At 44.6% G+C, this 13,874-nt stretch overlaps 1 protein-coding gene across 1 annotated transcript in view; it reads right to left on the bottom strand.

Moving 5' to 3' along the window:
* The window catches only part of LOC120536353, a 69,135-nt gene that overhangs the window by 7,721 nt on the left and 47,540 nt on the right, over positions 1 to 13,874 (bottom strand). Inside the window, exons 18-21 of the mRNA XM_039764680.1 lie at positions 13,138 to 13,437; positions 6,012 to 6,201; positions 1,583 to 1,618; positions 1,272 to 1,434 (exon numbers count right to left, since the gene is read on the bottom strand). Of these exons, the coding sequence (XP_039620614.1) occupies positions 1,272 to 1,434; positions 1,583 to 1,618; positions 6,012 to 6,201; positions 13,138 to 13,437 (689 nt within the window). The remainder of the gene's footprint in view (positions 1 to 1,271; positions 1,435 to 1,582; positions 1,619 to 6,011; positions 6,202 to 13,137; positions 13,438 to 13,874) is intronic.

The following is a 13,874-nucleotide window of genomic DNA, read 5'->3' as shown; positions in this document are numbered from 1 at the left end:
ATAAAACGGACACGGTAATCGAAGATCTAGAAACACTCAAGGAGCAGACTCTGTGAAAACCAACACTTGGGTCGTCCCCAAAACCTTTGGCCACAACTGTAATTATTAAAACACAATCCCTCTTAACTGGCCACCTCAGGACTGGACCCCATGGCCGGTTGCCGTTTTGGCTGGTTAATCCAACGTATATCTATTTTCATGTAGAAACATATTTCTAAGGTATGGACTGTACCTCTTCAACGTTCCTGAAGAAACCGTATCCACAAGGTTTCATTCACGATTCCGCACATGGGTTTTTTTCTCGTACAACGACTGGACAGTGTGGTGTAGCGGGTCCACAGCTCAAGTCAAAAAGGCCACTTCTTAAATAAAGTCGCCGCATTCGCGGCTTAGCGAGTATGTGTGGCCGATTGAATACCCGGGGAATTCGTGATGCGGGCGATCCCAGCTGAAGTGCACAGGTAAGGAGTCGTCCGCATCCGGAAGTGTTCCCGGAAACTGCTAATTGCCACATCTGATCCACGTCCTCATGATAAGTAGAAGCGCGAGGCGGCTGGGGGGAGAACAGGAAAGAACGGGAGGTTAATGGAGAGGGAAGCAGGTAGAGGAAAGCCGGTGTAGGAGAGCGAGAGAGCAGATTTGATGGAGTAAAGGCAGGCAGCTGGGAGGTGAACCCCTGCACAGGAGTGTTTGGCCGACACTCGGTGGGGCTGAAGAAAGCGGTCGCTCCAGCTGAGCGATCACGGAGCCGGAGTGACCGGTATTGAAGACGACTGGCCGTCGAAAGGCAGCAGCAGTCATGGAGGCTTTGGGCTGGTTTAGCCCCAGTGTGAGCGCCCTGACCGCTGGTGAAAGAACCCAAGTCTCGGTCCGGGTGGAGCCCGACGTACCCAGGGATCGGAGGGCTACCGGACCAGCTGCACCTGCAGGGAGGGCCCGATGGGAGAAGCAGGGGAGCCGCCAGGTAGAAAGAAGAAGGCACCGTGGAAAATTCATAAAGGAATATGTAAACGGAAACCCCTCTGAGCGTAGGAGCCCTCTCACCTTCCAGGAAAGAAGGAAATGCGTACACAGAATATAAAGAAGAACTCGGGAGTAAATGTTTTGAAATTTTATTTTAACAGGCCGGTTAATCGGTCAGCCAGTTAATGCGAGGCCAGTTAAGCGGGATTGTGCTGTATTTTGGTAACCCTGTCTGTGAAGCAGACCCGATTCTTCTGACTTATAATCCAAAAGGGTCCCACTGCCACCCAAAGACCCCTCATACTTACACCACGCAGTGTGCGGCACACAGCACCCACTGATCGTTGATCAGGGATCCCCCACAGATGTGCTGTCCACTCAAGCGAAGGCTCACCTGCCACGGCCAGGCCCCATCCAGAGCTGCAGTGCCCCCCACAATCCGGCTGGTGGCTATGGGGGTGCCACACCTATCTGAAAGGAGAGGAGGAACAACAGGGTTTGTGGTGAACTGAAGTCAGCCAGGGTGAAATATTACAACTGGGTGGCATTCATTGGGGGTGTTGGACTTCAGAAGCATTAGCACTTCTCACCCACCCGGGGTGGCAACGGTAATATTTACCTGCGCTCTGGGCAAGTCTGCAGAAAAGCAGCTGACCTGAAAAAGAAGACAAACAAGAGGAGTGACAGTCTGTCCGACAGCAGAGACTGGCATGCTTGCTCTGTGACAAATCAGCCGCACTTGCGCGTCTCCGGACGGTGGCAGGAAAGCCACACGGACACAGGGAGAACATGCAGACTCCACACAGGGACCATGCAGGGCACAAACCCTGGTCTTGTTAACGCGAGGCCACATTGTGCCACCACAGGAGATTTTTGTGAAAAAATAAAAAAGGAACCAATCAGCCAAAGTTGCCACCGGCAACATGGCATTCATTGTGGATTTTGTAAAGTTTCATTTTAACTTTTACTGTCCCACCCCAACGTGCACCATAAAGAACCGGCAGCTACTTAAATAAGAGCCCCACAGCTGGCCAGTGTCTGCTTTGCTTTATGGGATGCAGTCAAAAACATTTCCAACAAAATGTGGCCACAGGTTGAAGAAGAAGGAGAACAAACAACAAAGAAGAGCTCATAGGCATAAACACGCACACACTGAGCAGTTCCCTCACTTTGAAGAAGTACAGATTTGTGATGGACGACTGCAGCTCCTAACTGGCCGGGACAAAATATGGCACCCCCAGAGCATTAAATCCCAATAGCCCTGTGGGAATCTGAGGCGCTGCCAAATAGCAGCTCAATGGAGATAACGTCCTTCATAAGGTAAACACCCCCGTCATCCCATCGTCACATTGGCGCCGGGTTTCTTCCATCAAAGATTACAATGAGCCTCCATGCTCGTTTAAACGTGCCCTGCCTGCCCCTTGTTATGCAAAGAGCTCCACCGCCACCCGTCACGAATATAAATGGCTTAGCGTGCGGACAGCGACACCGAGAGAGAACAAAGAGAGAGCGTCGTCAGAAGGTTCAGGTTTCCACAGTCGAGCTGTCGGATTGCCCACACAGCTTAGTGTAACTTTAGTCGGGGGGGCTGCCTAAGCGGACTCGGCCTGGTGGGTCTGCACTCTTGGACATCAGAGCAAAGCCACCGAGGGGGAACCATTTTGTGTTTCTTGAAGAGCCTTCATTTAGACACGTAACTGTGTAATATCGGTGGCACGGTGGGTAGTGCTTCTGCCTCACAGCAAGGAAACCCGGGTTCACTTCCTGGGCCCTCCCTGCATGGAATTTGCATGTTCTCCCCGTGTCTGCATGGGTTTCCTCCCACAGTCATTGGTGATTCTACATTGTCCCTGGTGTGTGCCCCGTGGTGGGCTGGCACCCTGCCTGGCACCCTGTGTTGGCTAGAATAGGCTCCAGCAGACCCCCGAGACCCTGTAGGTAGGATATAGCGGGTTGGACACTGACTGACTGACTATGTAATATCGTGATATAGTAACGATATTGTGGATTTGTGAAATACCGATTAGTCTGTGATTTTAAATGGACTCTGCTGTGTCCCATCACACGGCTCAGGTCCAGGTTTTTTCAATCTACTGGGTAGCCTACAAGACAGTAAAGATCCTTGTGTTGTCCCACATAGCAGGACGTTTTCAAAGCCCCAAGAGCCAACTTCACCCTCCACCCAGAATGAAACGGCGCTTTGTCCAGCAAACCACACAACCCCGTTAAAGTGCCATCACAGAGCAAAGCCAGAAACGGCAGGCTCCCCTCACGCACCATCACACTCACACGGGGCCAGTTTGGAATCGGCAAAGAGCTCACCATGGCAGGAAAGCCAAGAAAAAGACAACATCTGAGAATGACGAGTGTCCGACTCCAATCCTGGAGGGCCGCAGGGGCTGCTGCAGGTTTTTCTTCCTCACTCGTCCTCAATCAGCTGACCAGTTCTGCTTTGGTTTTATTGACACTCAGTCGTCCGAATTGTGCGGAGCCCCATAGGTGTCAGGCAAAAAAAGAAATAAATCCATGTGTATTTGAATTATTAATTAAATAATTATTAACTAAAATTACGTGATTCATTCAGATTATTTCTTATTTTGTTCTTATTTCAGTACTTATTTATTTTTCCTGGTATGCAGGAACTGGAAGAGTTTAGCCAGCCAGTAGTTTCAGTCAATTCTGCGCTGTTCAGGGCCATTGACAACCAGATGTTAAACTGTTAACCACTGACTCGGGAATATCGCGTTTTCGGAAAAAATTCCATAAATCCATTCTCGCAACTTCTCCTGCAAATTGAGTTTCGTTTCTACTGCGGCGGTCTTCCGACTAAACCACTTCCAGCTTACTGATTTTATTTTTTAACACACCTTACAGTTCACTTGCCGTTCACTAAATTGTAGGCCAGAAAAGCCACGCGAGGCTCCGTGACGAGAACGGGGGTACAACGGGGAAAAAGAATAATAACCAATATAATATGGAACGGGGGTCCGCACTCCTGAAATAGGAGTCGGAGAAAAAAATTAAAATAATCCCTTCAAGTGAGTTCTGTAGTTTGTTTGAATGAGTTTTTTTGCCTGACACCTAGATAGATAGATAGATAGATATGAGAGGCACTATATAATTAATAGATATATAGATAGATAATGAAAGGCACTATATAATAGATAGATAGCGTAGTTGGCAGGATTAGATAGATAGATAGATAGATAGATAGATAGATAGATAGATAGATAGATAGATAGATAGATAGATAGATAGATAGATAGATACTTTATTAATCCCAAGGGGAATTTCACAGCCTATGGGGCTCCTCAGATTTGCTTCCTTTGTTCCTTTGATGGCAGCCAAACAGAAATGAGAGACGTGAAGCGAGCCAACAGACGACCTGAAGGGGCCAAACAATTTCATCCCAACCAGATTTTTAATTAGAAGCCGATGTTTTCTTGTTAATCAAAGCTGTTATTAAACTCCATGGCTTTGTTGATCTTCTCATTCTGACATGACAGACGTTTCCTGAACTGCCGACGTACTGTATCTCTTTTCTCTGAGAAAATATTTTGGAGGACCTGAGCAGGCGACCACTGCCGAGACCCTCACCTGTCTTTATTTTGATATATTGTATGATGGGCATGGGGTTGCTGGTTATCTGTTGGCTCGCTTTTCATCTCACTATTGTTTGGCCGCTAATTATGGCAAAAAAAGGGATCCTTTAAGGGGTCTGAGATTTAAACAGCAGGATAATTCAAATTTAGGCAACAAGAACTGGTCAATAATTTAAAAAAATGTTTGGTATGAAAACCTGCAGCCACCTCAGTCCTCCAGGATCGAAACTGGAGACACCGGAAAGTGGGGAGAGCATGAAATGACCCGGCACAGAACATGAATGTCCATCGGTTATTAAAGTGGGAATTAATGTGGACCTCCATAGACAGACGAGAGGAGCACAACACAGAGCTCAAAGGAAACAAGAGAGGCTCTTGTGAAAGAAAAATATTATGATAAATAAATAAATAAATAGTACTTGACTGAGAGTGTCGTAGTCTAAAGCACTTGGACCCCACTTCTATTACTCTGGGTACACCATCCATCTATCTATCTATCTATCGATCTATCTATCTATTATATAGTGCCTTTCACTCTATCTATCTATCTATCTATCTAATCCTGTCAACTACGCTATCTATCTATTATTTAGTGCTTTTCTGGGTATCTTTGTATCTATGTAATTTTAAGATCTTGCCGACTATACTAAAATTAATTATCTATCTATCTATCTATCTATCTAATTTAAACAGTAAAAATTATAAGAACGTCATCTTTGTCCCCCACCGCTACCAAACTAAACACAGGTGACAACACGTAGCCCTAAGTGTCCTCCCAAGCCCTGTCTGGTGGGTGACGGACGCCCTCCGCACGTTCCGTTTGCTTCCAGCCCCGATGGAATTAAAGCCCCGCGGAGCAAACTCATGAATCTGCCGAACGAAGATCACTTGGGGAGGTGTGTCGTGCGAGAAGAGCGCAGAAATGATGGACCGCGATCTTTAACTTGTATACACCAACTCCTCACTTCAAAAGATATACATTATGAAAATAAAGTTGTTACTTTATTTGTTACTTCTGTAAGTTAAAACTTCCGTCTCGTCGTCTGCAGATTTCTTTTTGAAAGTAATGTATAAACTTGTTAAATCGCATCAGCAGCACTTTGACGTGAACGCGGGGCGCACGTCGCTGATCTACAGGAGCGGAGTTTCGTCCAACGAGTGCGGCGACATTCAGCTTTGGCAACGTGAAATCGGCGACTCGGCCTCACCGAGGCTTTTTCTTGTGTTCACACTTCGGCACCGGCTTGTTTTCCGTTCGTTATTAATAAAACTCAATTAGCAGTCAATGAGATGTCATTCGAAGACCACCGTTTAAGATCAAAGTGTACACTCGCCCAAAGAGAACGCGACCACAGTACACAGAAACGGCGCGCAGCACCGCACAGGCCAGCACTAACAATCTGTGGAGTCCTCACATTAGACCTCCGGGCCGCCTCACGCACTTACCGAGCAGCAGCAGCGGTGACCCACTCAGCACAGCTCGCATGGTGACTATGCGGTCGTCTCTGCCGCGCTTCCCTTTACCGATGACACTCGGGCGTGGCTCGCGAAGCCCTGGGCGTCTACACGACTGCGCCGATCTGAACGTGACAAGTCGAAATCGTCCGAGTTTTAAAGCTGTCACCATCATCCCAAACTGGAAACACCGGATTTTCCTAAAAGCTTGTTCTTCAAGAATTTGGCAATCAAAGGGGTGGGCTCTGGGGGAATTCCGAACAGACAACGGGGCCTGAAATGTGTGGACTGCCGATGGAGGTGAAATTGAATGAATCGAGTAGCTTTTTATTTGTGAAGCACTTTATAACTTTTGAACGAATTTAAGAGCTAATAATAATAATAATAATAATAATAATAATAATAATAATAATAATAATAATAATAATAGTGATGAAAGACGGTTCTAGGATTTTTGCTGCCCTAGGCGAAGTTGTAAATGGCGCCCCGCCACCCCTTTTGCTTTGAGAGGAATCATCACTGCCAGACCTGCCCCTTTGAGACCCTGGGACAGGACGGGGACAGCGGAGTATTTAGGACCTCGAACTCTCAATCTGAGAATATCAAGTCATAGAAATGTTTGTTTACAAGACGGCCTCAGAAAAAATGCACTCTTGAGGGGTGCGACTTCAGAAAGTAAGTAGGAATCGGGCTGCATTAGTGTTTATTTAACGTTTCTCTAAACGAAATTTAGAACTCTTTAGTTATTATTGAAACTATGTTTTAGTTCCTATTGTCATCTCTTTAAACAACCAACTGAAACGGCACCTTTTGGTAACATTCTACATGTATTTAGTCAGTCATTCATTATCCAACCCGGTATATCCTAACACAGGGTCACGGGGGTCTGCTGGAGCCAATCTCAGCCAACATAGGGTGCAAGGCAGGAAACAAACCCTGGGCAGGGTGCCAGCCCACCGCAGGGCACACACACCAAGCACACACACACGGGACAATTTAGGATCGCCAATGCATCTAACCTGCATGTCTTTGGACTGTGGGAGGAAACCCACGCAGACAACATGCAAACTCCACGCAGGCAGGACCTGGGATGCGGACACCGGTCTCCGTACTGCGAGGCAGCAGTACCTATATTATTTATTTAATTTTAACTAGACATTACCATAACATATACATGTTTAAGTGAACAAAATAAGTCGAAAACATATAGCATAATGACAACATTCAGTGAAATTGAGAATATAATGTTTAAATGGGAATCTTTACCCACAATGCCCATTTACCGTACGCTCATTTATACAAACAATGCAATCTAGCGATCCAAAAAAAGTGCTTTAGCGCTCCCCGAGCGAATCTCACAAATGGTGGTGAGCAGCAGAGCACGATATTTGCTAAGGTGTAACACAAGTTTTAATGTACGTGCATTTGGGAGACGATCACAGTTTCGGTTAAATCAGCTTTTAGCAATTCACTGAAGAGCTACAGTTCTGTTGCCGTTTTAGTCGTTTAATTTGATTTCGTCATGTCTGTCTCTTCGATGTGACAGTGAGGGTCATTGTTATCGGCAGACGTTAAGCCCGAACACCGCTAGTATGCGAAAATAATAAAAAACAATATAATCGGACATTCGCTTTGAGACCGAGTGATGTTTCTTAGGTCCGCATTATTAAAAATACGTCGCGTAGCCCAGCGCCGTTTTTGGGTAACAGATTGTGCTGTGCAGAGTTTAGACAGAGCAGGCGATGCTGAGGCGCACAACTTAAACACTTCTTTGTGTTCCGGTCCGGATACATTTTTCTAAACAGAATTAAAGATCGGAATCGCTACATGGGGATACAGTAATGCACTATGACCACTAGAGGGCACCCTTGACACTTGCCGAGTAGGCGTATCCTTAGGAACCACCCTGATAATAATAATAATAATAATAATAATAATAATAATAATAATAATAATAATAATAATAATTTCCAAGTAATTACATACCCAGTGCGGAGTTTCAAAAGCCAGAGTGGAGAAGGAATTGAGCGATTAGCTCTACTGCTTCACTGTGTGCCTCGGCTTGGTTTCTGGAGAACTTTAATTTATATATATATATTTTTTTGCAGCTTAAGCTATCTATCTATCTTGAAGATGAAAAGACACCATATGATATTGATCTTATTATCTGGATAAATAGAAAGGAATTATATATAACATGGCTACTAAAGGCAATGTAAAAGAATGTGTCTAAGGCTTAGATAATGAAAGACTCGATATAAAATATAACAAAATATACTTAAATATCTATCTATCTATCTATCTATCTATCTATCTATCTATCTATCTATCTATATGGAGATGGCCGGGCTGTTTTCCTGGTTTGACGCACCTGCTAACAGTGAAACACCTGAACTCAGTTCTTCATAGGGTGGTCCACAGTCTTGTGGCCAGAGAGGCCATGCTGCAGGGATTTTTCATGAAATTACTGCCATTTTATTTTCTTCAGTTTGACACAAATCAAATCGGGTGTCAAATGCGTTCCCGAGAGCTGGAATGGCACTGATTTTAAATTGTCTTTTGTTTCTTATTTTTAATTTTGCTGAACCAGCTCCTCTGGTTGGTGCTCATTAGCACACAATGGTGTGTCAGTCATTCAGCTGATGGGAATGTCTTTGTCACCTCAGAGTGGAATGAAGGAAGCCGGCCATTCAAAAAATATTGAAAACTAAGCCGTTTTACGGTAATTGTCTTCCGACCGGGCGGCACGCCAAGAAAGTCGAAGTCAGAATCAGCTGAGAGGGCAGAAGAGTGAAGTAACGCTCACGGGGAGCTTAGCGCCGCGCCGCCGTTTGTCAGCATTCCTTTGTCAATTTAGTGCTCCTTAAAAAATTAAGAGACACACAAATCCAAACTGTGTGTGTGTGTTTGCCCTGAAAATAAATGTGAAACTTTTATTTTAGAGATTTATAAACCCCTCAGTGCCCAGGTTTATATCGGCCCAAAATATTCACTGCTGAAACGGAAAGGCAACTTGTGTGTAAGAACCTGGGCGGGGCTTAACAAATGAGCTGCACTGCTTTGGGTGGAGCTTGATGCTCAAGTACCCATCGACTGGGCGGAGCTAGATGAATGGGCGGCACCAAGCTGGGTGGTTCTAGGTCTCTGGGTTAAGGAATAGGCTATTGAGTAGCAATTAGGCTGGGCGTGGTTTGCTGCTTGGGTGGAGCCTAGTGCTTGAGTGACAGCAGGCTGTGCAGCAGGGAACGCTCAAGAGGAAGTGGGCAGTGCCAGGAGCCCCAAGCTTAATCTTCCAAACTGACCAGAGAAGCAGAAATAGATGTCACTTCAAAGTCTCCCAGAAGATGGTGGTGCAGTCCTGCAGAAATGAAACACACGGCAAAGTGGTTTAAACGATTTAATGTTTTGTTCAGATGGTCACAGCAAGCTCAACTTAGTCTTCATAATTAATGTTTTCCCAGTTTTACATGATATGCTTAATGTAATTTCATTAATATAAAAAAAAAATATTATGAGTGTGTGAAATGTTCTTTACATCTGGTGCCGCCCCACTGCTCTCGTGGTCGCTCAGCTCTCCGGTGTTCTCATTGCTCAGGTGAGCGCAGATGAAGGTGTCCTTCAAAGAGACCCCTGGGTTTACTTTAAGGGCGCCTCAGTTTGTACATCTGGGTGTTTTGGAGGAATCACGGCCATTGTCAGGAATCACACTGATTATTTATTTGTAATACAATTTAGTACTTAAAAACTGGACATTAATGGAGATTTATTTATATGTCTGGCTCAGTGTTGAGTATCTGCCATTTGATGTTGAGAAGTCTTTTCATCTTGTCCTTTGGTAGATGGACGGGATGACAGTTTGCAGACAGGTCCTCATTGTATACAGTTGGTTCTTTTTAATGAATTATTAAACTGACTTTGAAATAGCATTTAGCTTTGGCTTGACAAAAGATCAGGGTGATGTTCTTGTTTTGACTTACGTTTGATCTCCTGGTCTTTGTTTGAAATCTTTTCAGCATTTCTATGGCAGAACAAAACACAGGCCAAGAGATTTAAACCAGCTGAGTGGCTTTAACAACTGCTGCCCTCTACATGCTTCATAATCACTCACTCACACACACACACAATCACTCACTCACACACACACTCAAACAAACACCCACTTCTGCAAGGCTCCTCCAGATGGCCCCGCCCCTTGTGACATCATCTCTATCCTCAGGTCCTGTGGCCCCACCAGAATTGTCCAACCAAAAAACACTGCTGGGCACTTGCAATGGAATACACAGGCAGACGTGAAAGAGACAGAGAGATACGGAGTGTGTGCAGAGTGCTAAATAGATTGATAGATCTGAAAGACTGTATAAAACACATATACTGCATGGACAGCACTTTGAGTAGTGAGGAAAGTGCTATTTAAATGGAAAGAATCGTTGTTGCTGATATTTTATTGTTATAATTTTTGGCAGGATTACACAAATAGAGAAATTCAGTGAAAACTATTTGATAGTATCTGGTATAATTGGTAGGATTAAACATGGACTACATGTGTTATAAATCAATAGAGAGTAAAACATACTATATAATAGATAGATAGATAGATAGATAGATAGATAGATAGATAGATAGATAGATAGATAGATAGATAGATAGAAAGAATTTGGTGTGGTAGGCAGGATTAGATAGATAGATAGATAGATAGATAGATAGATAGATAGGTAGATAGATAGATAGATAGATAGATAGATAGATAGATAGAATTTGGTGTAGTAGGCAGGATTAGATAGATAGATAGATAGATAGATAGATAGATAGAAAGAATTTGGTGTGGTAGGCAGGATTAGATAGATAGATAGATAGATAGATAGATAGATAGATAGATAGATAGATAGAATTTGGTGTAGTAGGCAGGATTAGATAGATAGATAGATAGATAGATAGATAGATAGATAGATAGATAGATAGAATTTGGTGTAGTAGGCAGGATTAGATAGATAGATAGATACTCAATATACAGTAACACACCGACAGATGTGAAAGGCTCTATATAGTAGACTGTTAGGTGTAAATTATATTTTATCCTATTGTATGACAACTGATTTTCACAGACAGACCCTTCGTTTCAGAGGGTGGTCCCACATCAGTGCATCTCTTCCTGTGGTTGCGTTTCGAGATGATGGTGCCCAGGACAGAATGATTATCAGCTTCATCCTCAAGCACTGACCTGATTCCCGTGCCGGTTCTTTTCACAGTACAACTTCATTTTTGGGGTCTCACTGACCTCGCCTTTGCACTTGTGACCACCAGCCTTCTTACCACTGCTGTTGTTTTGTCCCCACTCTACTGTCCACCGAGTATTTTCTCTCTGCTCATAACAGCCTACCAGCCAGGCTTGGGTGTTAAATCAGAAATCTCCCATATGGGTGGAGTTATGGCCGACTGACAACCCTCAGATAGCAGTGGGCACTGCGTGACACCACGACAGTGAAAATTTCAGGTTGCTCCAGACATGAATCATAATGGAGCCACTGGGGGTCAGGGGTTTGCTGCCAAGCTGTGTGACATTCGAGCCTCAGCTAGGTGGTTTCCATAATGCCCATATTTCTGTAAACTGCTTTTTGCTACAAATATTCAGCACCACTTGACACTTAATGAAGTGCCCTGGATTTGTGCTCTCTGTTGGCGTGGCTAAGTGATAACGACCGCATGATTGGCTCTTACTCTTTTAAATGGACTCCTGAGGACTCGGAGGATAGCACCAGCAGGACGTTTTGATGTTCTTTATTATTCCCACTGAATGTCAAGTCAATGACCGTGATATCCAGAGCCTTGTGCTCCATTGGGTAACAACCAGCAAGTCAGTGAGTAACTTTGTGACAGAAATTTGTTTCAACCAATAAAGGAAACTGAGGGCGCCCTCTGTTGAGGATCTGTTGTGCTCACTGCTTTAAATCCGTATTAGTTTAGGGCTACAAATAAAAAGGAAAAACATTTAATGATTATTTAAATTTATGTAGCACTTTTCTCACTACTCAAAGTGCTTTACATAGTGAGTGGGGAGCCACTTCAACCTCCACTAATGTGTAGCACCCACCTGGGTGATGCGACAGCAGCCATTTTGTGCCAGTTGGCTCACTACACATTACCTATTAGGTGTGATGTTAAACACAGAGGATAATTAGAGGCCAGACTGGCAAGGCCTCAATGGGCAATTTAGCCAGGACACCAGGAAACACCCAGCTGTTTATCAAGGATGCCCAGGGATCTTTAATGACCCCCATGAGTCAGGACCTCAATTGTATGTCTCATCTGAATGATGGTGCCATATTTACAGTACAGAGTCCCAGGGTGGGAGTGTCTGCTAACACATTTGCACCAGAAGCTTCCAGTAAAAGCACCCACCACCCAAGAGAACAGGCCTTGGCTAGTTACCCCCATAATTTACAGCAAACGTTACTTTTAAACTGGCTTCTTCAGCCCACCATCAAGGACTGGGACATTTTTTTCACCACCTGGTGACCAGAAAGCTGAGGATAATCATGTGACCAAGCATGGGCTATCCTGACATGAGTTGTACTAAGACATACCAGAGAGACATCTCAGCCTTCACAGGAGAACAAATCGACTCAGACTACTAAATAAATGGAGAGCAAGCGGTGATAAGGACAGTGCAACTTACAGAAGGACAGGAGGGCCGGGCGCCTGCATACTTTAAATCATAGGCTCACACTTGGAGGACCGAGAGTTGGCTCCCACTAAAACATTACTAATTCATCTGGGGGAAACGCTGTTGGAGAATGAGCTGCAGACACAGGTTATTGTCCATGAAACAGAATGTCACCAAAGATCAGAGGAAGGACAGAAGTTCTAGCTAATTATTCAACCCTGGATCGGTTTATGGAAAGGGAAGTTAAAGGTCAAAGTTCTGAGGACTGCCATTATCAAACGTATCAGTTATCAGAAGCGTATGGCTATCAAACGAGGTCTGAACCCGTGGTGTTGCTGTCTGGATGTAACCACCGTGATGATAGAATGTCACATATCGGCCAGGAATCTTATTCTGGGTGCCACGGCTACTCGTCCTCTTTTCTTTCCCTCACTTATGTCCATTCCACGAGTTTCAGCCCCAGAGTCTGCTCAGCAAGAAAGGTAACAGGATGGAAAGAGCAGTCGTCCACTGGAAGGCTCCTGCTGTCACAACGATGTTGACAGACACATTGGTCGTATTAGTAGCGGGTACCACGGTGGATGCTACTTTGGACGTAACGTTGCTGTTCCCCGTTATCCAGTTTACGTAGTCGGTGACCCGGGTATAGACCCCCGGCGTGTTGACTTGGGCACATCCCACCCCCCAGCTCACAATACCAGCCTGCACCCAGGAGCTGTCAGCTCTTCTGCACACCAAGGGGCCTCCGGAATCTCCCTGCCGAGAAATAAAGAGAAGAGTTAGGACGCGGAGAGAAAACCAAAAATGACAAAATGGGAAGAATCCACTGCTGGGTTTCATCTGTGTGCCGACTCCTAAATTGTTCTCCTTTTGCTGCTTATTTGTATAAATTCTTTTTTAACATCTCCTTGTGGTTTAGGTAACCTCATAATAATGTTATAAGTTAGTGAAGATGAGAGCTCCATGAACGCCAGGCAGCCGCTGCTTCATTGCAGTGCCATTCGCATCCTCAATGTTCTGCTGCTGCTCCTCATTTTTCTTTCACTTATAATTCTCGTAATTTGAGGTTTTTTTTTTTTTTTACGTCTTATACCTAACAAGGAATTTGTTTTCACACTTTTTGAATCGTTGCGTTAGCCTTCTGGTGACAGCACTTTGTTACTTGTGTGTCGGACATTCGTTGCGTGGCCGTT

The sequence above is a fragment of the Polypterus senegalus genome, chromosome 10 (assembly GCF_016835505.1).
Source record: "Polypterus senegalus isolate Bchr_013 chromosome 10, ASM1683550v1, whole genome shotgun sequence".
Classification (NCBI taxonomy): domain Eukaryota; kingdom Metazoa; phylum Chordata; class Cladistia; order Polypteriformes; family Polypteridae; genus Polypterus; species Polypterus senegalus.
This window is presented reverse-complemented; position numbering and strand designations above follow the sequence as displayed.